At 36.7% G+C, this 24,334-nt stretch overlaps 2 protein-coding genes across 10 annotated transcripts in view; one reads left to right on the forward strand and one right to left on the reverse strand.

Annotated features, from left to right (window-relative positions):
• Nucleotides 1-267: 267 nt before the first annotated feature.
• On the forward strand, nt 268-9,983 carry LOC109103119 (dual specificity protein phosphatase 14). The gene is made up of 2 exons (XM_019116459.2): nt 268-540; nt 8,299-9,983. The coding sequence occupies exon 2, from the start codon at nt 8,417-8,419 to the stop codon at nt 9,065-9,067; it is 651 nt and encodes a 216-aa protein (XP_018972004.1). The 5' UTR covers nt 268-540; nt 8,299-8,416; the 3' UTR covers nt 9,068-9,983.
• LOC109103118 (synergin gamma-like) overlaps nt 9,777-24,334 on the reverse strand; it is a 45,099-nt gene continuing 30,541 nt past the window's right edge. For 4 of the 9 annotated variants that reach the window (XM_042739267.1, XM_042739261.1, XM_042739268.1 and 1 more), the window contains 5 exons: nt 23,614-23,762; nt 22,506-22,616; nt 21,451-21,489; nt 17,962-17,994; nt 9,777-11,943 (listed from right to left, as the gene is read on the reverse strand). In XM_042739267.1, coding sequence (XP_042595201.1) covers nt 11,812-11,943; nt 17,962-17,994; nt 21,451-21,489; nt 22,506-22,616; nt 23,614-23,762 — 464 coding nt within the window. In that variant the 3' untranslated portion in view covers nt 9,777-11,811. Of the gene's footprint in view, nt 11,944-17,787; nt 17,848-17,961; nt 17,995-21,450; nt 21,490-22,505; nt 22,617-23,613; nt 23,763-24,334 lie in introns of all 9 variants that reach the window. The other 5 variants (XM_042739263.1, XM_042739269.1, XM_042739264.1 and 2 more) reach the window with 4 other exon arrangements.

Consider the following 24,334-nt stretch of genomic DNA (forward strand, 5'->3'; position numbering starts at 1 on the left):
TCGCTTTGTTGTTTATCTGACAAACTACTGGCAACTGGTGTAAATAATAATTGTGGATTTTTCCAGCAGTAATTACTAAATCAATTTAATATAGGGATTATATTCTAAATTCCAGTCAGATGGACTGTTTATTTGCATCACCCTCATAAATATGATGCGCCTGAGGCTCTTTAAGTTTATACAGTGGCGTCATGTTCATTTTCAGATGATGTTTGTCGCTGAGAGAATATCTTCTCATATTTGTAGCTGAGTGTGGCTCGTGATGTGTCAGTATGAGGACTAACTGGCTGTAGTTCTGGACGGGGGAGGCGCTTCTGTGCTCTATAAGCGTATGTTTTCCCAATAGAACATTTCCTGTTGTCATACGCACCGTAGATACGCGCGCGCTCAACTCCATCACGGGGAAGCGCGTGAAGTTGTCAGATTTTACGGAATATTCCCGAAATATCAGCTTGTTTGCGCTGTGATAGTGATCTTTTCTGCCATCAGCTGAATGTGTAGCCCGTGTATAATTTCAGAGGACAATGTTTTGTGTGTGAGGTAAGTTAAGTCTGTTCTTTGGGTCAGAGGAACATGAGTAATCTTATTAAACAGAGTCTACGCTGATGTTGACGCTACAGTGTAGCCTGCTAAATACGCATCTTCTGTGAGCTTTTATGTCTTTCATTTCGGAAATGTTAGGCATTTAGTGTGTTTGTCCGAAATAATTGTTCAAATGTGAACATTTTCAAGACTCGTGTCGTGCGAATTCAGGTTGAAATTGAAAGAAAAATAAAACGCTCGTTACAATAACGCGCGCAAAGTGAACACAAACAGTTCGCGTGCGTGTAGCGGAGTAGTTGTCATTTTCCGCGATGTTTTTGTCACGTTCGCAATGATGCTTCAATGGTTTTCCGTCACTAGAGTTTGAACTACGTACTTCTTTTTGTTGCAAATTAGGCAGCCAACAGGTTCATCATCGGTATCTGTTGTAGATGTGCTGTATTATTTCGCCTTCGAATGGCTTTTTGAATTTATGTCATGGATGCTGTCGAAGGAACAGGTTGATGTGCGTGACTGAGTCAGACATGAGGCGCTCAATGCAACAAAATACGATCTACACTCAGTCACTGGCATCAATCTGTTCCTTTCACCCCAGTGTTTGTTTAACCATTGTTATCATAGCTTAGGTTAAGGCAGCTTTCTTCAATGTTTTCCATCAACCCTGTTGTTCACTCTAACAAATAGGCTAAGTGCACTCCAGAAACTTGTATTAAATAAATAGGCAACCTTTGACATCTCAATAACCTACAGGTTTCTTATAACCATTCACACCTGTAGGATAAACCAAATACGCAAGTTTATGTGTCCAATTAAATATCTAACAACTTAAAATCCCTGTAAGCTGTAAACTGACAATATCTGACTTGTGAACAAATCTTTGCGTTCAATTTTTTAAACGAATGTTCATTCACAAATCATTCCAAGTGTTTTTTGAATTAGTTGTTTAAACCAAACCGTTCAAATATATGTATATATTGTGAAATTTATGTAAAATTAAAATTCATTTAATTCATTTTGTTTTGTTTTTCCATTGTTGCATTTTCTATGATTGTTTAAAGTGTCCCTATTATGCCATTTCCAGTATTGCCTTTCATGCAGTGTGTAATAAAGCTGTATGAGAATGTAAATGATCTGCAGAGTTGTAAAGCTGAAAGTGCATGATAAATAAAGTTATGTTCTCCCAAAATAATGAATCAACTTTGTACAGCCTAAACAAATCGTTAGTATTCCACTTCTGTGATGGCTACACGTCACGGGGTAACACATTTGCATAATTCCCGCCTATGTTCTACATTGGCCGGCTGTGAATAACTTGACCCTGCCCACAAACACGTCATTCTACTGACGACTGCTTCTCTAATCTCGGGGGTTTTACACGGGATTCTGTTGAAAGATGGATCAGTATCCTGTTTATTTGGACCAGCTGCTCCACTGAATCACAACCTGTAAGTACTGATAAATAATAGATGTTTATATTTTCTATTGGGCGTTCAAAATACAGAACTATTGATATAGGCATATCATTTTCGACACCGCTGTAGGCCGTAGACCAATCTCAACAGACTAGGACATCTGACCAATCAGAGCAGAGCAGGCTCATGGAAAGGAGGGGTTTAGAGAGACGGAATCTTTGAACTGCTTTGAACGAATCGTTTGAGAATCGCTGGAAAATGAGGTGATTTTAAATGCATATTTTGAGAAAACGGAAGCATTTTTTGACCTTGCATGCACATAATCGTATTGTAGGAGACTCCCAAAACAATATTAGGAATCATAAAAATGGCATAATAGGGGCACTTTAAAGGGTTACTCCACCTCAAAATGAAAATTTTGTCATTATTCACTTACCCCCATGTCGTTCCAAACCCGTAAAAGCTTTGTTCGTCTTCGGAACACAATTATAATGATATTTTGGATGAAAATCAAGAGGCTTGAGACTGTCCCATAGACTGCCAAATACATAACAGTGTCAAGGTCCAGGAAAGTATGAAAAGCATCTGCCATCACTGATTCAAAAGTATCCTTGTGGCGCTACGCTGATTTGGAGAGACACAGAGGAGAGGAATTGTTGAATAAAGTCTTTAATTTTGATTACTTTGTGTACAAAAAGTGTTCTCGTCGCTTCATAACATTACGGTTGAATCACTGATGGCAGATGGAGTATTCTGACGATGATTTTCATACTTTCCTGGACCTTGACACTGTTATTTACTTGGCAGTCTATGGGACAGTCTCAAGCCTACCGGTTTTCATCCAAAATATCTTAAATTGTTTTCCGAAGACAAACAAAGCTTTTACGGGTTTGGAACGACATGAGGGTAAGTGATTAATGACAAAATTTTTATTTTGCGGTGGAGTATCCCTTTAAGGAGGAACCGGACTGATAGGCCTATTAGATGGATAATCTAGAGTTATCTGTAGTAAATTAAAATGTAGTCTTTAAAATGTTCAGATTTGAAATGTCACTAATGCTTTAGGCAGCAGCCACTTGTTGAATGAACATGGATTGTTTCATTAGCCTATTGACAAGATTAAGCTGGTAGAGTAAACAAGGCTCAGGTTCAGTTTCCTGTTTTCCACATTTGGTGTGGAAGAAGGGCTGCCATTTTGGGGCTAGAGTTTCTCAGCAGGTGTCTCTCGTTCCCATTAATGCTTGCGGAGGTGGAATCAGACTCTGGGAGAATTTTTACACATGGCATCCGAGACCTGCGGCACTGAATCTGTGATGTGCACTGGTGTTGACAGATCCACAGACACACACACTGAGTGATGAGTCCCTGTATGTGTGTGTATGAGTTTGACACAATAGCCCATTACTGTCATGCCAAGAGTATGTGTTCACGCCACTCCACAGGTGTAGAAAATGAAGTATTGTATTTGTAGCAAAATTGCTTGGCCCCAAATGGAGAAGACATTCATTTAAGATTGAGTTGTTGTTTCTAATTTACTTGTAATATACAGGATGATGGGGTTTTTTTTTAGTGCATTTTCATAGACACTTACCCAAAATATGTTTTGATAAAGTACTAGAAGCACACATTTGGCTTTAAAATAATAGTTGCAATTCTGTTATCATTTACTTGTCACTCCACACCTGAATGACTTGCTTTTCACCATGGAACACAAAAGATGATATCTTGTAGCTTTTTTCCTGCACATATATGTCTCATACACAAATATGAATCGAGTCATATGGACGACTTACTTAGCTTGTTTTCTTCTTCTTTTGAATCTAGAAGCTTTACATTATTGATTGTATAGTTTTTCAAAATGTATTTTGTGTTATACATCAAGAAATCAGGTCATATGGATTTGGAATGACGTGAGACTGTGTATACAACATTTTATTATTCCTAAAGATATATTCTACATGTTTAGAAGCAATGCACACACACACACACACACACACACACACACACACACACACACACACACACACACACACACACACACACACACACACACACACACACACAAGAAAAGGCCTCTGATGTTCCTTCTTTTCTTCTCTCTTTCTTCTCTTCCCACTTCTCCACTCACTCACTTGTATAAATAGAAGTGATAGTCAGCAGTGAGGCCTTTGACTCTATCAGCACTTTGGGTTGCTGAGGTTCATCTTTGCTCTTATATATCAAGCCTTTATTCCTCAACACCTACAGTAGTCCCCGGGTCACAGCACCAGAAATGAATCTTTTAACCCATTTTTCACAAAACTTTTCCCATCCACTGTAGTTCGGCTAGTTCACCTAAAAATTCAAATACTGTCATCATTTCCTCACCCTGATGTCTTTCCAAACTTTTATGACTTTCTTCTGTAAAACATATAAGTTTATATTTTAAAGAATGTTGGAACTAAATAGATCTGGTTACCACTGACTTCAATTGTAAAAAAATTTATAAAAATAAAACAATAAATAAAGAAAACACATTTCTCAAAATATCTTCTATTACATTCCCCAGAAGAAAGTAAGTCATGAAATTTTGGAACAACACCAATAAGCACCAATGACATTGAATTTTGTTCACAAGATATGCAAGAATACATGGCATCTGAACTGACATGACCATGGGCCCATATTTGATTTGAAAGCTACAGTTATTGGGTGAACTATTCCTTTAAGCCAGGTGGATTGCACACCAATTTACCCAAGAACACTTAGTCACAATGACACTGACTGCCCTTTTGTGTTAACAAGCCCACAAGCTGTGAAGAAGAGTTTGTGAGGCACCACACATGGCATCCAAATTCCAAAATTTTGGTTTGAAAAATGAGTGACAGCCAGAGAGAGAGATTGTGTGCCCTGTTTGAAAGGATGTTAGAGACTGTAGATGTTATTGCGATCAGAGTCCCGTGAGAATGGCAGGCGGGCTGTTTTTCATTGATGTAGAGGAAGGCTCAGGGAGATAGCCAGCATGAACTGGGGCAGATGGGTTTTATTAATGCAAACACAGTAGCAGACTACTGTGCACAAGGACACCGCCATAAATTGATGGTCCTTTTGCCACTGTGCGCCAAATCTTTACATATAACAGGGATATGATTCGGGCTGTCATTTTAATGTGTTAATTTAATGCAGTTAATTATTTAAAATGAACTAATAATAAATAGAATGGAGAAATATAGACATGGAGAAACGTACAGAAGGTCCGGCCACATGTTGCTTTAGAGCGTCATGCCAGCAGTAGCTGTGCAGAGAAGGAGGTGCTGTTTGCACAGACATCAGATGTAATTCGTATTTAACATGATTGGTTTGATATTTGTGGCATGCTTATAGAGTCAGAGCCCCATGTATTATATTGAGAGGAATGAATGATATAGAGACCTCAGACATGATGGGGAACAACAAACAGCACACAAGCCATAAGCAGACCGTCTGTCCTTCAATAAAACATGCTGATGTATGAAAGGTATGCGGCAAACCAGATGCTCTACATTCAGTTGTTCTTTCATGCCTGCCAGCGACTCGACCCCCAGTAATTGGAGAAAGTAGATTTCAGCACACTTGGAATCAACAGGGGCGTCTGCGGGCAAAAATCTGTGGCTGAATGAGCTGTGTTACATGAGAACATCACTGGGTCCAGAACACAACCTTCAGTTGGGTGCTTTAGTCACACCTTCAGATACAAAGAGATTTATTTCAGCCTTGAAACTTTGCTTTTACTCTGAACACAATGACATATTTGTTAGTTGAACCCCCTAGACATGCCAAATATTTGACATGCACTGGAAGTAATTTTTTACATTACTAGTGTGTGTGATGTGAATATGGACATTGCAGAGTTTAAGCAAGGCTTTTAACTAGGTATGTACAAATGCATGCATTGTGATGCATCAATCTGACAAAGTGCATCAACTGTAATATAGTATGATTCTTCAATTATGGGCACTTTTGACAAGAAATCTCGAAAAATCTGACTTTTTCAAACTGATGTATTTTGTTAAAACATTTATTGCATATCCCTGAATAAAGATCTGATCACGGCCTTGGCTCAACCTTCAGGAGAATTTTGGTATAATGTGATGGGAATGACATTTTTCCCTCTGTGAAGAAAAAGTTGGATAACCTTGGACTCGCTGCCAGGTTAGCTAGCAGTTATTGAATTCATAATAAAATAAAAAGAAATGGACTATCTCTGAAGTAAAATTTTTACATTTTTATAAGTTCTTAAAACAAAAAGCAGAATTAGTATACGTTTTGTGCATTTATTATAAAGGGGAAGTTATAAAATGGATAGTTTCGGACCTTGATTATGATTGGCCTAGCTGTATTCAAAGCCATTGTAAAATAATCTATAAACACACTTGTCAATTACATCAGTATTACTGTGCCAAGTATGCTTTGCATTGATTTCCATCTGTATGATGCTTGGTAAACATGTAAAAAAAAAAAAAAGTATTTATCAGTGAAATAATACATTTTTGTTTCTGTTTTATTTTATGAAACCTTACCTTTTTTTTTTTTAAAGAATCATAATTCAGTTGTACAACCCTATTTTTTTTTTTTTGTTTTTTTACAAAAATGTTTTTTCTTCCAGAATACAGGCACAAGGCTGCCCTCTTGTTCTGTGTAATACATCAAGCTTTCTGTCTGACCAAGTGAATTCGCTTATAACAGGTTTCAAGCCTTGTTCTTGGTTTGATTAATAAGGGTCCTCCAGGCTCCAGTAAACACTTGCTCCGCATGGCCCCCACACTCTCATGCACAGCTCGAGGGATGGGAGTCTGACAGAGGGGCACATCTGCAGGGTATATACAGTAATTAAGTCCATTAAACCAACATTCAGCCATGCTAATGTCATCTTTTACCACCAACAAGGAAGCTTCAGTCATCGACTCTTATAAAGCACCTCGCTGGACTCTGGTTCTCAGTTTAAAAAAGGACACAGAGTACTTGTTTCCATGGCACAGTGGGTGAAGTTCAGAAGATCCTAGAATGATCCTACCTGTGAACGCTGATGGACGCTTTTGAAACTGCTTTGTGAAGCTTCAAAACCTTTTTAGGCATTTTTAATGACACATTTATGAGTTGAAGGTATTGGCCTGTGTAACCAAACTCTCCCCAAACTCTCTAAAATGACATACCAGACACTTCTTATTTACTGGTATTAGAGGATTTGTTAATTGCATTTAAGAGGTTACACTTGAAGCAAAACATTTGGAGTTGGAATATAAAAGTTTTTTTTTATGCTTGCTTCATTTTATATACACCATTCTATAAAAGGCATCACTAATGTGTGCCGTTTCAAGGACTTTGAAAAAGAGAATTATTTTGCAAAGCATTTGGTTGAATCGATTCAAAGTTTCAAAACTCTGGGTCAATCGGACTCAGGCTTGGTACAAGGCAACCGTGCCTAGTGTGAATGCGCCCTTAATTATTGGTATATGTAAGCGCAAAAGGTTTGTACACATTCTCTTCAGTTAGCTTATTCATAAGAACATTTTCATGCCAGTTTTTGCCTTTAAATCCAGATTGGTTCCTCATTTTTTGGTTCAGGATGAAATCCATGGAATTGACCCTTCGCAGGGAGTTTGATTGACAAGCATTCTGACCAATCATAATGCCGAATCTGCCATTTTTGTCCAACAAACAAAACAGGCAGGAGAGTAGATTAACATCGGTGGACTTTGTGGAATTGTGTGTGCTGACATCTTTCTGCGGTTAAAACAAGATGTATTTCTAATGATCATTCATGGTTATTCAATGCTATAGCTAAAATGAAAGAGATGATAGGTTTACGTACCTCACCAAAAAGGATATTTATTGTTTGAATTTCTTAACAAATGACAACATTTCAAAGTTTAGACTTTGTTTCATACCTAAATGAACATGCTCTGTCTTGCCTGTCAGCGTGTTGTCAGTTTCCTCTTTGCTCCGCAATGTATTTTTCACTGCATGAGAACATGATGCGTGGCTTGAGTGCAGGCTTATCAGCCATAGTCTTTGCGAATGGTCAATTAAGTATCAAATGCTATTATACATGTGTTTTATAAATGAGGTTCCTGGACTAACCAGAAGGTTTTAGATACATAACTCTACATATGTGGTAAACCAGGGGTCTCCAACCCTGCTCCTGGATATCTGTTGTACCATCCTGCAGACTTCCGTTCCGACGCTGCTCAAACACACTTGCCTGTAATTATAAATCTGCTGGATGGAAGCTCTCCAGGAGCAGGGTTGGAGACCCCTGCTGTAACCCTCCTAACAGAGGTTTCTACACATTATTTCAAGCAAACTGACTCTTGGTTTGTTTTAGGTGCACCCAATGATCTGTATGATATCACTGTTCGCTTTGAGATGACCAAGGAGAACTAAAAGACACCCTGGCGCCACCTCAAGGTTTCTATTTCTCCGTCTCCTGCCTCCGCTCCTCTATGGGTTCCCGAAGTCAGGGGTTCTTCCACCACCAAGATCACCATCACCACCATCATAACCACCACCGCAGTTCAGTGGTGCCCACGGCCATCCCCCGACTGCTGCCTGAGACCAGCAGCCTGTTGGGGGGCATTGCCCAGATCACTCCTTCCCTGTTCCTCGGCCGGGGGAATGTGGCGTCCAACCGCAGCCTCCTCCTGTCCAAAGGGATAACCTGTGTGGTGAATGCCACCATCGAGCTGCCCAACTTCAACTGGCCACACATGGAGTACGTGAAAGTGCCACTGGCTGATATGCCTCATTCTCCGATCTCGCTTTATTTTGACAGCGTGGCTGATAAGATCCACAGCGTGGGCCGGAAACGGGGAGCCGTGCTGGTGCACTGCGCGGCTGGGGTGAGCCGCTCCGCCTCGCTCTGTTTGGCCTACCTCATGAAGTACCACAGAGTTTCTCTGGCTGAGGCACACGCTTGGGTCAAATCCCGCAGACCCATCATTCGTCCTAATGGAGGGTTCTGGCGACAGCTCATTGAGTACGAGAGGAAACTGTTTGGCAGGAACTCTGTGAAAATGATCCAGACACCATATGGGGTCATTCCCGACGTGTACGAGAGAGACCGCAGGAACTTGGCACCTTACTGGGGCTTGTGAAGAGGGGTTTGGACTTTGGTTCAAGCGCAGAGGACTGGTCCGCCAAGTGATTTTTTGACTCCACTGTCTTCCGGCCTCTTTCCGTACGTCCACAAGTCCCTCCTGCCAGAGAATAAAGCCAGATGGGAGTGCTTATGTCCATTTTCAAATTGGAAAAAGTCACTTTGAGTGCATATTTTGTGAGGCCAGAAGTGATAATCCATCCTTGAATGCTGAACTAAATTTTGGCGATGATAATGTTGGTTTAAGGAGCACTTTGGGAACCAAGTGTGGTGCAGAGAATCAGGAATTCAGTCCTTGGTTAAGACTTCTCAATCGTAATATTGTGAGGATGTTGTTTCAGTTTGTTTGTTTTCAGTCTTCTTCGTTGCGAGGCAACAGTCTGATTTTGATAACTGGTAGCATTTGAAAGTTATATATATATTAAAAATATTATATTCCAAGGTGTGTTCAAACTTGTGCGTACAAAAAAAAAAAAAAAAAAAAAGAAAAATAACCAAAAAATAGATTTTTGGAAGGTTTTGTGAAGTGACAAAATGTTTAATAGAAAGATGCTACAATATTATCTAAGTTTAACAGATTTATAAACGATGTATGTAAATTAAAATAAATTTTATTGAACACCATGAAGGACAGTATTGGCATTTGTAATGTCAGTGCTCCTACAAAACAGGATGTTTCACAAGAAGCAGATCGATAAATATGGATGAATGAATTCTATTTTGTCTATTTGGTCCTTTTGCAATTCTACTCGGTTTTTAATTTTTAACTCAAGATGTTTCTTTCAGATGTTTTCTGCAGTGAAGCAGTAATTACAACCATAGGACTCCTAGCAAAGCTTTTACTAATTTGTGTTAAAAATAACTGAATTCATGTAGTGCGTTAAAATGAATAAAGGGTGAAATATTTTAACGTATTCCTTGTGCTTATTTTTGTAAAGTTTCGATTTTTTTTAGTACGTACACATTACAGTGAAGCTACATAGTAATATTTGTAAATAATAAAATACCTTAATACTAAAAAGTAATTCCTGCTGTAGGAATTGACTGATGGACAGGCTGTTGTATAATGGTTAAATGTGTTTTTAATGGATGCCACTGATAAAAATAAAGGGTTTTTATTGGCATCTATGATTCCATGAAGAACCTTTTACATCAATGGAATCTTTCCATTCCAGAAAAGCTTCTGAGAAAAATGTTTTTCAGGAAGGTTCTTTACACAATTCAAAAGTTTTTTTCTGTAAAAACCTTCTTTTGAAAGCTTCTGTAGGATCATGTCAGAGAACGCCATTTTACTTCCTGTGTATTAAATCTTCCAATGCATTGTGGAAAGTCTGGATTAACATGGAGCAGAAAGTCTCTGTAAATCTAATCCCTGCTGTTCAGCGACGACAAGGTGGATAAAGGTTGTTAGCCACGTGTGTATAAAGACAAGGATGGAACATTATCCACTCTAACAGCCTGTCAAAATAGCAACAAAATTGCAAGCCGACTCAAATTTAAAATTTCAACAGGCATTTGATGCGAATGAGCAACAGGGTGGAAAAGTTGATCTGACAGAAGTCACTCCTCCTCTTCTGTACATACAGATGGGGTTTAAATCATGATGTCTTGCGACAATCATACAAAATCAAAGTCCAGTATCCTTGCAAATGGTTGCCAAGGTAATACTGCTGTGAATGGCAGCTATTAGCGCTGAGTCAGTGTGAGGGAAGTGCTGTCTCTAGCTGGCCCTGATACCCGGACCGAACAGAGGAAGGCTGACTTTACAGAATCGCAGAGTAATCACTCCAATGTGGGACACAAAAAAAATAAAATAAATAAAAATCACATTTGCATCCAATACTAACATTCAAATATTTAATTTGCGCTTACCGACTTAAATTATAAACAGAAATACAGACACAAAAAAGACCATTTTAGTAGAAAACTCTCATAAATGAAGTAGATGATATAATGACAACAATGAATACAATGGTAAGTCCTCAGTAAAACACTGACAAAGACCAACATGTACACAAAGTTTAATCTCGGTTGTATTCTCGTTGATTCATTACAAGTGCGTCAATGAAAAGAACGGAATTCCTAATCTTAAGATAACTGCTTGGGTTGGCTTTGTTTTTAACTTCTTGCATCCCCAGACTTTTGAATTCCCTTCAAAGTTTCACACAACAAAGTCCTTCAAAAGAGTAACATCTGAATCCAGAATACTGAATATCTTCCAGGCTTTATAAAAGATTCTCAGAAAATCGCATGCATTTCCAGACCCACTACAAAAGTGACTTGTGTTCCAGCACAAACATACAGAAAACAATGACAAAAGAAGATACCACTGTCTAAATGTTTCTCTCTTGTAAGTAATATCTACTACACTTCTTGATGCTTTCAAATGTTTTACCTTTATTGTTTTATGGATTTTATATTACAAGTCTGCTATTCGTAACATGCAGAACAGCTCCACAGTATTTACTTCACATGGTAGAGAAATCAACAGCAAAGAATCAACCAACCAGACACTTTTGATGCAGAAGAGAAGCAGATCCAAAAAGGTAGAGATAAAGACACATTTACAATTTTTAAATAAACTATTATTCAGTAGTACATCACTTATCTGATCTACCAAAAGACAATGGGAGATCTAGACAGTTGCGTCCCAAATTCAAGTGAGGAGAGCTGTACCGGTTCAAAGGCAAACAGCGATAAACAGTTAAAGTTACTGAAAAGTTCATGTTTCAGCGCTCGCTTCTAGAGCAGGTCGGGCAGGATGAGACCCGGCGGTTTGGGTTCCACGCAGTTAATCCAGAAGTTAGCACAGCTGGCGTGGTACTGGTGACCTCCGTACATCAGCTTGAAGTTGTCCGTCTCCGAATTAAAGGCCTGCAGAAGATTTGTGCGAGACAAGGTGAGAAAAAAATGAATTGAAAGGATAAAGTCTGATTTGACTGTAGGGAGGAGGGTTGGGGTTGAACTACTAAAACTACTGCTTTTAAAAGTATGTTCCAAGTTCAATGCAAATGAAGCTTTTTTACATAATATATGTGACCCTGGACCCCAAAATCTTAAGTCGCTGGGGTATATTTCTAGCAATAGCCAAAAAAACATTGTATGGGTCGAAATTATAGATTTTTCTTTTATGCCAAAAATCATTAGGATATTAAGTAAAGATCATGTTCCATGAAGATATTGTGTACATTTCCTACCATAAATATATCAAAACTTAATTTCTGATTAGTAATATGTATTGCTAATAACTTAATTTGGACAACATTAAAGGCGATTTTCTCAGTATTTTGATTTTTTTGCACCCTCAGATTCCAGATTTTCAAATAATTGCATCTCTGCCAAATATTGTCTGATCCTACAGACCATACATCAGTGGAAAGCTTATTTATTCAGCTTTCAGATGATGTATAAATCTCAATTTCAAAAAAATGACACTTTAGTTGTAAATTATGAATTGTGTTTAACTGTTAAATTGTATAAATTATATTTAACTGCTTATTTCACCCTATTTTTACATTAAGACTAGCTTTGCAGTCATCTAATGCTCAGTTAAAGGGATACAAAAAAAAAACCCAGATTGCACGTCTGATCGCAGATGGAGTATTCTGACGACGCCTTTCATACCTTTTATGGACCTTGACACTGTTATTTATTTGGCAGTCTATGGGACAGTAAATATCTTAAATTGTGTTCCAAAGACGAACAGAGCTTTTTGGGTTTGGAATGACATGGGGGTAAGTGATTAATGACAAAATTTTCATTTTGGGATGGAGTATCCCTTTAAGGCTAAGCTGTAAAAACACTAGTAATTTCACTTTACTGTTAAACAATCTTATAAAAAAAAAAAATAATCAATATCTATTTTTAATCCTGTGGCATTTAAAAAAAATATTTTTAGTTTATAGTATTTAAAAAAAATTATTTAGACAAAATACTATAGAATTTGAATATTAACCCTTTATGAGTTTTTGGCTTTTCTGTATCAGGCAGAATTCTAATATTCCTAGCTAGAAGTCATCTACATTACACTTGTTAATGTAAGAATAATGTGATAAAAATCATTTACATTTTTTCTGATAAAATAAAATATTTAAACTCCTGTCATTGTCATGTAAAGTCACTACACACTGTGACCAGAATTTCAGTTCATATCCACGGTTATCAATTACTAAATAATAACTAATTAATTACATGAAATATTACCTAAACAAAATGTATATAAACCAAAAGTAGTATTTAAACTTATTTCAGTTAGTTGGAAGTCAAAATAACTAAAACTTAATACAAACTACAGTACACTGGCATATTAAATAAGAACAGTAAAAAAAAAAAAATACACACAAAAAAAATAAAACTTATATTAACAGAACTATAAAACCTCATTTAAAATATTAAAGGAATATTTCACCCAAAAATAAAATGAGCAATTTGCTTAAAATATACCCTCAGGCCATCCAAGATATACATGAGTTTGATTCAGAACGGATTTGGAGAAATATAGAATTACTGTGGAACAGATTATTATGGATTATGTTTTTTTTTTGGCAAGACGCGATGGTTTACAGTTAAAAGCATCTTGATGGATGTTTCTTGCAAACACGCAGCTTTTCATTTTACAAGATATTAACTGATGGACTGGAGTCGTGTGGATTAATGTAATGTTTTTATCAGTTGTTTGGGCTCTCATTCTGACGGCACCCATTCACTGCAGAGGATCCATTGGTGAGCAAGTGATGTAATGATAAATTTCTCCAAATCTGTTCTGATGAAAAACAAACTCTTTAACATTTGGATGGACTGAGATTGAGAACATTTTCAGCAAATTTAATTTTTTAGTCTATTTCTTTAACAAAACTAGTTATTTTAAACGCATTTAAACAACCCGCTTTTGTTAGTTCCTAAAAGGACATGTTGAAATTACCTTTTGGCCACTCGCAGCATGTCATAGATGCTTCCGATTAAAGCTTAAAGTGCACTGAACCCAGAAAATTGCTTCACTTCACATAAGCAGGGTCTCTGTTAGTCACCGACTTGACTCAACAAGTACTACATTCAACCTGCGTCTCTAAACTACATGTTAGAGAGCACATTTATCTAGTCATATCTGACTGCAGTGTGGCATTTCATCAAACTCTATAGAAGAGACAAGAGTTCAACGCCACACTGACATAATTTGTAGGATCAATAGAGAAAAAGAAGTGTGCAATCCACCCACATACACCCTATATACAGAAAAGAGAAACAAGAACCCGGTGAACTTCACTCAATATATCGATGTGCAGCGTGTGAGTGTGCTTTCATTCTGAAAGGCACAGCTGTAGTCGTGCATATGTGATAAGGCAGTGATGATATGGATGTTATGCAGAATGAAGCTCCTATGAAAAATTGGTGCTGATGCTGGAAGGAGAAATGACTCATGTGTGAATCATGCTCTCCCACACTGATACTATCCACACACACACACAAACACTATTTCTTTCACATTCTCTTGTTTGTTAAAAAAGCAACATGAAAATCACAAGGGGATCTTGATATTTGTATCTATTTGTGTGCACATTGCTATCTTACAGTTCTCTAATGAGGTCTGTATCTTTCCCAGAGTAACAATTTTGCCTTCACTTCTTGTATTTGCAACTTTGTCTCATAATGTGTCTTTAAATTTAACAACTGCGACTTTAATAATTGCAACATTATAAATCGCAATGTAAGTCCTACGACGGTGTTTTAGTGCCACGTTAAAAAAAAAATACAATTACGAGAATAAAGTAGAAATATTTTGACAACAAAGTCAAAATTACGAGAATAGAGTCAAAATGTTTTAAGAATAAAGTCAAAATTACGAGAATTAAATCGTAGCAATTAAAGTTATAATATTTTGAGTGTATAGCCTATATTGCGCATGCAAATAGCCTGGATTGGGAACACTGGGAGAAGTTGCAGGCCACCGGAATTGATTTGAATATATGTGGGATTATTAGCAGAAACCATACAATGTATCATACTCACAGGGACAGTATGCAATATTTTGACTATTTTCAAAATATTTAAACTTTATTCTCATATTGCTTCTCGTCTTACATTTTCTGAGTCTGTGACCTCACTATAAATATGGGATTAAAAAAAAAAAAAACATATGTATATATGTATATGTATATATATATATATATATATATATATATATATATATATATATATATATATATATATATATATATATAAATGATGCATTATTTCTAGGTCACTAATTAAATGAGCAAATTTTTGCACTCTTTTTAAAATTCAAGTATTTATATACTAAAACTATATATATATATGTGTGTGTGTGTGTGTGTGTGTGTGCGTGCGTATGTGTGACTGTGCCCGTTTATAAATTAATCAGTATGGAAAAAAAATCAAAATATTAATAACAAAAATATTATAATTATGAAATATAAAATTTAATCAAATTAATCTGTTTATAATTGACTCAGACTGAAAATCCTTCATGTAAACACTTCAAACTACACAATTGAGCTCAATGAAAATTTGATTGAATTAAATGGGGACCGGTGTAGACCTGAAAATATCTGATCATGATCTGATATCTGACATGTAAATACTTAAATCTAATCTTTTTCTAAATTGGATTTAAAAACAGCTTGCACATATGCACAATGCCATGATGCATAGGTTTACATATATTTTACGTCTTACAAATGTGCATACATTTATCTCATGTCTTACAAACTGATTTGTCAAAGAGACTAAATATGTACTAAAAATTTGCTAAAATATTCTTCTGACAGTCAAGCCAAAAACAACAGTCATATTTGCAGTAGCTAACATCTTAACGCTATTGCTCAGGGTTGGGTATCGTTTGAATTTTATCAATTCAATTCCGATTCTGCTTATCAATTCCGATTCTTTTTGATTCCAATGTGATTAAATAATATTAAACATTTATCCTGTGTCTCTTTTTTGCAAACCATTTACTGGAGCTGAATACCATGAACAAAAATCAGAAGGCTACATAAAAACTGGAATCTTTAAGAGCTGTTTGTGTGCAAAAATAGAACTGCATGATTCTGAAAAAAAAAAAAAAAAAACGGAAAGTTGGCGTTCGCTAATGATTCTGAAGAAAAAAAAAGACAGACAACGAAATAAAATCACATGTAATTAATGGATAAATGATTTAATGACTCACTCAAGATGTACTTGTTTCATTACTGGATGAATCCGTGTTCTTGTACGAATCTCTACATTTTAACAGCCCCTTTTCGCCACCTACTGTCGTAATAATGTAATCAACAAATCTTCTTTTGAAGTATCACATTAATTTCAAAAGGTGATTTAATCTATTTTAGCTACTGTACACATCAGACTGGCTGCTTGAGGGAGTCAGTCCCATAGACTCCCCATGTTAAAATGCCCAACATTACAGCAGAAAAAAAACATGTTTACAGCCTGGTTCAAAAAATTATTTTGGTCTATATAGCTAATTTTGCCCTTAATGAGTCATGACAACTGTGAGGGGGTGAATTTCTTTATAACTCATCTGTTTAAATTATATTAAGTCTTAAAGTTCGGCATAATTAAGGGCGTGGCCACTTGAGTGACAGGTGGATTGCCGCTGTTGAGAATGCAGTCTAGCTAGGTGGGCGTGGCTTCAGCAACCTGCTCCCGCCTTTTTGCCCATTTTCGATTATCCGGGAGAGTCACTCGGTGATGCGTGCCAAGATGGCGACGACCCACTCTGCCCACTTTGAGCTTCAAAAATGCTCTTAAGGAGTCTATGGGTGACGTCACGGACACTACGTTCATGTTTTTATACAGTCTATGGTACAAACCAACAAGTGATCACAACATTGATCGCACACTTTAAAGGTTGAGGAATGAAACTGACGAATCACTGTAATTAAGGAATAGAATCATATTGGTGTTTGAATCGTGTTCGCGAACAATTAACAATCTATTAAATTAAGGTGCTGTCATGTTGGTGGTGACACCTCTCTTGCAACATGTTTAGCTCACAGATATTATACTTGGCTTTTTTGGCATCTGCTCGCAAAGGTAGCCAAACTTTGGAGCGCTTAGATTAGCGAGCAAGGTCCTGGCAGATCTCTAGGTCTGGTCCTTACAGATTAAGAAAAAAAAAAGCGCATAGGAATCGATAGGCCGAATCAAAATTTTAATTTGACAACAAGTATCCGATTCCTGACCTAAAGTATTCGATTCTGGAATTCTCGATTTTCGATTTCCAACCCTATCCTTGCTGAAATCTGTTTTAGAATACATGTAATGCATATGTAAACAAACTGGATTGCAGAATTTAAGGTTCATATAAAGAAAAAAATCAGAATCTGAAATCGAATTGGATTGAGGAAAATTACTGCGTGTAAACATACCTAATATCTACTGTATTGTAAGGTAGCTGGCAATACCAAACCCTGGTCAAAAGTTATTTTAAAGCATCCAAGAGAACATCAGATTTTGAGTTCCTTGTCTGTCTGTCTGTCTCTTACACACTTGCCTTGTTATTGTAGTACAAAGATGTGTGTCTGAGAAGACATTTGAACAATGCTGTGTGATGAAACATTTGATCCGGCAGTATATACCCGTACGTGTGTGTGTGTGTGTGTGTGGTGCACAGAGGGGTGGCAGCTGCAGCACAAGCTCTGTTTCTCTGCAGATGAACAGGTGGCTCAGAGTCGCTGAAAAGGTCATCCTAATTCAACTGACCTTGTTTAGCTGGCAGAAAGGTTAATTACTATCTGATTGCAAACACAGAGTGCATCCTACCTGCAAAGATGACAACACTTGTTACGAGCAGAGTCTGAAGCATTTGAAGGCCAGTGAGGGACACTCTAGCTTTACCTACATTCACTACAGTGAAAAATACAGTGAAATATTTACCCTTAATTTGGAGCGACTGTCTTTTGTCAGTGCCTGCAAGTAGCACAAACAAGTCAGCATCAGCATTAAGGTTTTGTTTTTTTTCCTCTTTTTGTTAATGAGCAAAATTACAGCACCAGAGAGCCCACACTGGAAGAAAAGTGTCCATGTAAAGGCAGAAGCTTGTTGCAAATTAGCCACAGCAGGAGACAAGAAGGGGCAACTGTGGACATGAAAATAATGGCATGCAACTAGCGTTCATAACTATCATCAAACATAGCTTTGCAGCATAAATAAGAGTTGCGCTGAGCATGTAAACAAGCACTAGAAATGCCTATACTACTGGTCAAAGTTGATAAATCTTCTTTCAGAAAAAAAGAAAAGAAAAATCTTATGTTCACCAAGGCTGCATTTATTTGAGCAAAAATACAGTAAAAACTGTTGTTTGAATATATTTTAAAATGCAATTTTTTCCTGTGATGGAAAAGCTGAATTTTTCAGCCACCATTATTCCAATCTTTAGTGTCACATGATCCTTCAAAAATCATTCTGATATGCTGATTCAGTGCTATTATTATCAAAAATCTTTTCTCTTATTATAAAAGTCTTTACTGTCACTTTAGATCAACGTAATGCATCCTTGCTGAATAAAAGCGTTAACTCTAATTTCTGAATAGTAGTGTATATGCATATATAAAATATATAGAGCGAGGCAAATATAAATATAAATGTAAATATTAAACTCATGCAGTTCTAAAATATTTAATTGTATACCTAAATATGTCTATTAACTATACTATTGTCCATGATTTTGGCATCCCTGTGTAAATACAAAACTAACAGGTTGCATGCTTTTTTGCCCAAGACTTCTATGTAATTAGATGCAAGGGTGCAAACTAACTAAGACTGAAATGGTACTCCTTACAATATCTACAGTATTGTTTGTGTAATGAAGTCGCCTGACTTGACCTATTAAGATATTTTTAACAGCCATTATGTATTTAGAAAATCAATAATGCATAATTACCTAAATACCCAAAGACCGATATAATACAAAATGTAGTACTGGCTTCTTACTACATTTGAGAATGGATGACTTTGCTTCAGCAGATCCAGCTCAAAAACAAGCCAATCCTGATGGCTTCCTTTCAACTGCTACTTGTTATTGTCTGTTCACATTAGCTGCATCCAGCTGTGCTACAGGTGCTTCGATTAAATAACCTTGCATCTGATCTAATTTTAGCATGGACACCCACCTCACTGAGTGTGGACTTTAATGGGATGCTGCATTAGCGTGACATTAATTCACATTAAATCTGGACACTGCTAAGTAAACAGTCATTATAACAGTTGTTTACTGCGCAAACAAAAATGCCTTTTGAGAATCCATAATTACATAACCGACTTGAAGTATGCCATTTTTAATGTCAAAATACCAATATCATTAGAATGATTTCTGAAGAATTATGTGACACTGAAGACTGGAGTAATGATACTAAAAAATTCAGCTTTGATCACAGGAATAAACTTCATTTTAAAATATATTCAAATAGAAAACAGATATTTTAAATTGTGATAATACTTCATAATATTACTGCATTTTTACAGCCTTGGTGAGCATAAGAGACTTCTTTCATTAAAAAAACAAAAAAAACAAAAAAAAAACTTCTGATTGGTATTTCTATATACAGTTTAATTTCAGTTAAATAGAGAATCTTTGCAAAGTGTTAAGTTAATACACCGTTGCCCATTCCTGCAGACAAATCCTGTTAGCAGATGCAGCAGGATCCCATCCCTCCCCAGCGGGAACAGAAACCGAACACTAGCCCAAGGTCAGTAGACTGAATCATCCACACCCCAGTGAAATCTCCACCTGCAGCCCAACACCACCACCTTTAAACACATCTCCTCTCAGAGATGCTGCTCCACCTTCAGAACCCTGATTTCAGTCGCCCCAAACATAAATGTAATTAAAAAGCGGGATATTAATCGGATGTCAGGAGCAGACGGAAACAGCTCTATTAATCTTCAGCGGACGGGATGTGTTCAGCGGATCTATTAGCACCTGTGTTTTTGGTCACGGTGACTGATGGCTGAGCTGCATCTGCTCCTCAGACATCCATCCCATGATTCCTTGCTGCTCTGAGCCCCTCCTTCCCTGAGTGCATCTAGAACACTACAAGCGACGTTTACACCCCTATTACATCAGCGAATCTTGACCGCTGCATTAATACAAGGGAGATTTAGGAGGGTTTCAGTGAGACGAGGAATCTTAATGAGTGGATTGGACACTGTAGGTTAACGAGGCGAATGGCAATGTGACAATTATGTGTTTAATTGGATTGTACTTAGAAGAGTTTAAAGGTATAGTTCACGCAAATGTTTTAATTCTGTCATCATTTACTTAAAGTTATGGAAGACTGAACTACTTGGGTGCTAGGCAGGATTATTATAGTTAACTAAAACAGTTTTAAAAAAAAAAATTGTTACTTGAAATAAAGCAAACACTTCTTATTTCCGCTAGTCGACAAAGCAACATTTCTGATTTTCATTTAGTTTAACTCAATGTACTAAAATAACTGAAATTAAATTAATAAAAATGTATTTGACATAAAAATTACACAGGAAATCATTCTGATATGCTGATTTCTATTATCAAAAATATTTTTTTTGTATTATAAATTCTTTGATTACTTTTGATCAATGTAATGCAACTGAAATTAAGAAAAATTTAATTAACATTTAAAAATTCCCTAATTGTAAGTCGCTTTGGATAAAAGCGTCTGCAAAATGACTAAATGTCTGCAAAAAAAATAAAAATGACAAAAATACAATAAATTTACTAAAACTTTTAACTAACATTAAAGTAAAAAAAAAAAAAAAAAAAAAAAAAAAAAAAAACTGTCTGGAAAAGAGCAACTTGGAAATTCTGCTAAATATTTCCATTTGCGTCTGATGGAAGCAAAAAAAACTAAAACAAACAAACAAACAAACATAAACAACAACAATGATTTAGAGCAAAAAGAGAGCAAATAAATGACAATTTTTATTTTTGTGTGAACTATTCCCTTTAATATGATATTTCCTTTGCCCCATAGCACTTTTCGATTTGTTCTCCACCGCCCCGGGGTGCCAAAATGACGAATACGTCACCTACAGTATTTGCTGCTTGCCTCAAGCCTTTTGGCTGTCAGTCAGACTTACTCACCACTTCGGCAAACTCATCATGAAAGATTTCTGTAAATGCTGAGAAAACGGGAGCTAAGAGCTCATAGCCAAATTAAACACCTAAAGCTAGTTTAATGAAAGCGTGGCCTCGACCGAGCGTCTGTAGATTTAGATGCATGAGTCAGAGCGTGTGCCTCTGAGAGCCGTTTTTGGCAGTCTGTAAGGAGACGAGTGGCGAGAGGTGAGTTCTGGTCATTTTGGCAGCACAACACGGGAGCGACTGCCCGCCTGACACCTTTAACAAGCTGCAAATTGGAGTTGAGGCAGTTTAGTGAACCCTACTCTTTTAAACAGGCGTCCAAAAGTGTTCTCGTCTTTCTTCTGTAAAATTATGAAAATCAAAGAAATAGTCAGGAGGGATGAGGGGGTAGTTTGTTTTTTGATAGGGAAACTTAAATGAATCTTCTGTTCAATAGTTTAAAGCAATAGCTCACCCAAATTTTCTATGCAATTACATTGAATGAGGACTGAGGCTTTAAAAACAACATAAAAGCAAAAGCATGATAAAAGTATCCCAATATGACTCTTGCTCTTCATTGCAAGTTTTTTAGGAAAAGCTTTAAAGTTAAAAATTGCAAATGTTTTGTTGGCAACTATAAGTTTAAGTTTAATTTGATGCACTAAAATTACTAATAAGTAAAAATAAGTAACAACTTAATATATAGAATAAATTACACCTAAATAGCAATATTTAAAGAAAATATTATAAAAGTACAAAGCTATTCACAATTTTATTCAAATAAAAGATAAATACTACTACTACTACTACTACTTATAATAATAATAATAATAATAATAATAATAATAATAATAATAATAATAATGATTGTTATTATAAAACTAAAAGCCAATTCAAAATATTAATAAAACTGTAATAGTATAAACATTGTACAAATTGGACATCGCTGCTACTCGTATGAATGGAGCAATTTGAATTGTCTGTGAATAAAGAATTAAATTATGTTTATGATGCTGTTATAGTGCTTTTAAATCCTTTTCTTGAAGCATGAAAGCTCTGGTACCCATTCACAGTAATGGCATGGAAGAGAGCTACAAGAACCTACTTAAAATTCAGCTTTTTTATTCCCCAGAAGAAATCAGGTCAAAGGAGTTTGGTTGAATAAATAGAATTTTCATTTTTGGGTTAACTATCCCTTTAATATGCAATATATTTGTGTGTTTTTGTGTGTGTGTGTGTGTGTGTGTGTGTGTGTGTGTGTGTGTGTGTGTGTGTGTTTTTTTGTGTGTGTGTGTGTGTGTGTGTGTGTGTGTGTGTGTGTGTGTGTGTGTGTGTGTGTGTGTGTGTGTGTGTGTGTTTGTGTTTGGTGTGTACAGACCTTGCTGCGCGAGTCCACGTTGAGCAGACACACTCCACACGCCAGCTCTTTAGCATTCTTAATGCCGTGCCTCAATATACAGGAGGAGAAGTCCAGTGAGCTCTCATCAGGCTAAAGAAAAACACACACACACACATCATGAATGCAGTTCTTAAAAAGCAATTGGGACTTCATTTCATCCTTCACACAAATCCCTGGCTGTCAGTCAAACTTCAGCTCACAGAGGCCGCTGAACCTCACAGCGGTTGATTGGCCCTTCAGATCAATACATCAGCTACAGAATCGGTCCATAACCGCAGGAATCAGGCAGAGAGAACCCAACGATGCTCTAACCGCGTTCATTTTTATTATGCTTCAGATCGTTTCTGGTTTTACGGCAGAGTGCCGAGACTTTATTCTCTCAAGCTGATATTATCTGACCACACAACTCTAATATTATCTCCTGGCATTGATATTCTCCCATGAGTACACTGCATGACAGAGCTCTGTTCAGCACTCAGCAATCTGTTCTGTACTACTGCACTTTCCAAAAATAACATACACTTTAGTGTCTATAATGTAATTTTTTTTATTTTTTTTTTTTTTGATATTTTTGCTTTAAATAAGGTCTTTATGATATCAAAATTACAGATTTCATAATTCTTGTCAACAGTATCAATATAACAAAAAACTAATAATAGCATAAATTTAAAAAAAAGCTCACAAAGACAAGTGAACTGTCAATGATTAAATAAGAATAAGAAACATTGCAATAGAACAAAACACTACAGTAAAACAACTAAATTCGAAATGCAGTAATCAAATGTATAAAAGCACTGCATATTTTCACTGTGTAAATTAAATATATATTTCTTCTTATTAAAGTTACGGAAGTGATATAAGTAAGAGTAAAATTAAATATATATTTCTTCTTATTAAAGTTACGGAAGTGATATAAGCTGCTGTCACTTTAAGAGCTGCCCTGATCTAATACACTGTTATGCATGTTTTTTTTTTTCTCTCAGCTTCTTGATTTCATGTAAGACCTACTGTGTTTACATATATTTCTTCTTATTAAAGTTACGGAAGTGATATAAGTAAGAGTAAAAGTGTTTATTTCATAACTCACAGAGAGGTTTGCCAGTGACATGAAGCCCATCAGGTTGTTCCACACGCGGCTGATGTCTTTAAGCAGCTCCTGTAGTTTCTCTGAACAAACGGCCGTGGCTTTTATCCCCAGCTCTACACGCTTGGTCACACGATACACCTCCACCACACCTATGCACAATATACCAAAAAATAAATATATAAATAAAAACAATAAACAAAACCAGTTTCAACTGTTGTGGAAACAGTATTTCCAGTTTTCTCTTGGCATCATTACTATTACACCAAAGCAAAAGTATTATGGACATTCATAACACTATGTGAATAAATGGATCAGTAAGGACTTCTGAAGATCAGATTTGAAAACCAAACTGGATTTGTGTGCAGTGCAAACAGAGCCTGTGTGTGTGCGTGTTGAGAAGACCAAACAGGACAAACAATAACCCAGCGGTGCCATTCCCAGCATCCCCAGTTACACTGAACCCATTAGAGCAGCCCAGAATAGTTGCTCTGCTCTGTAACACTAGCCTCCTCCGGTCAGACCCAGAATGCCCTGCTCGGTCTCCAGTCACAATCACTAGAGGATCAAAGAGCTTTAACGGTTTGTTTCTATGTAACAACAGCACCCCGTGCTCCCCTCCCACTGGCATGAGCACGTCCAGCTCATTAAAGCCTCTCTGTGTGAGAGAGTGAGTACAGAAATAGGAAGCAGATAACCAGAACACCTGGCCTGTCTGTTTGAC

This window comes from Cyprinus carpio, chromosome B15 (assembly GCF_018340385.1).
Source record: "Cyprinus carpio isolate SPL01 chromosome B15, ASM1834038v1, whole genome shotgun sequence".
Lineage (NCBI taxonomy): Eukaryota > Metazoa > Chordata > Actinopteri > Cypriniformes > Cyprinidae > Cyprinus > Cyprinus carpio.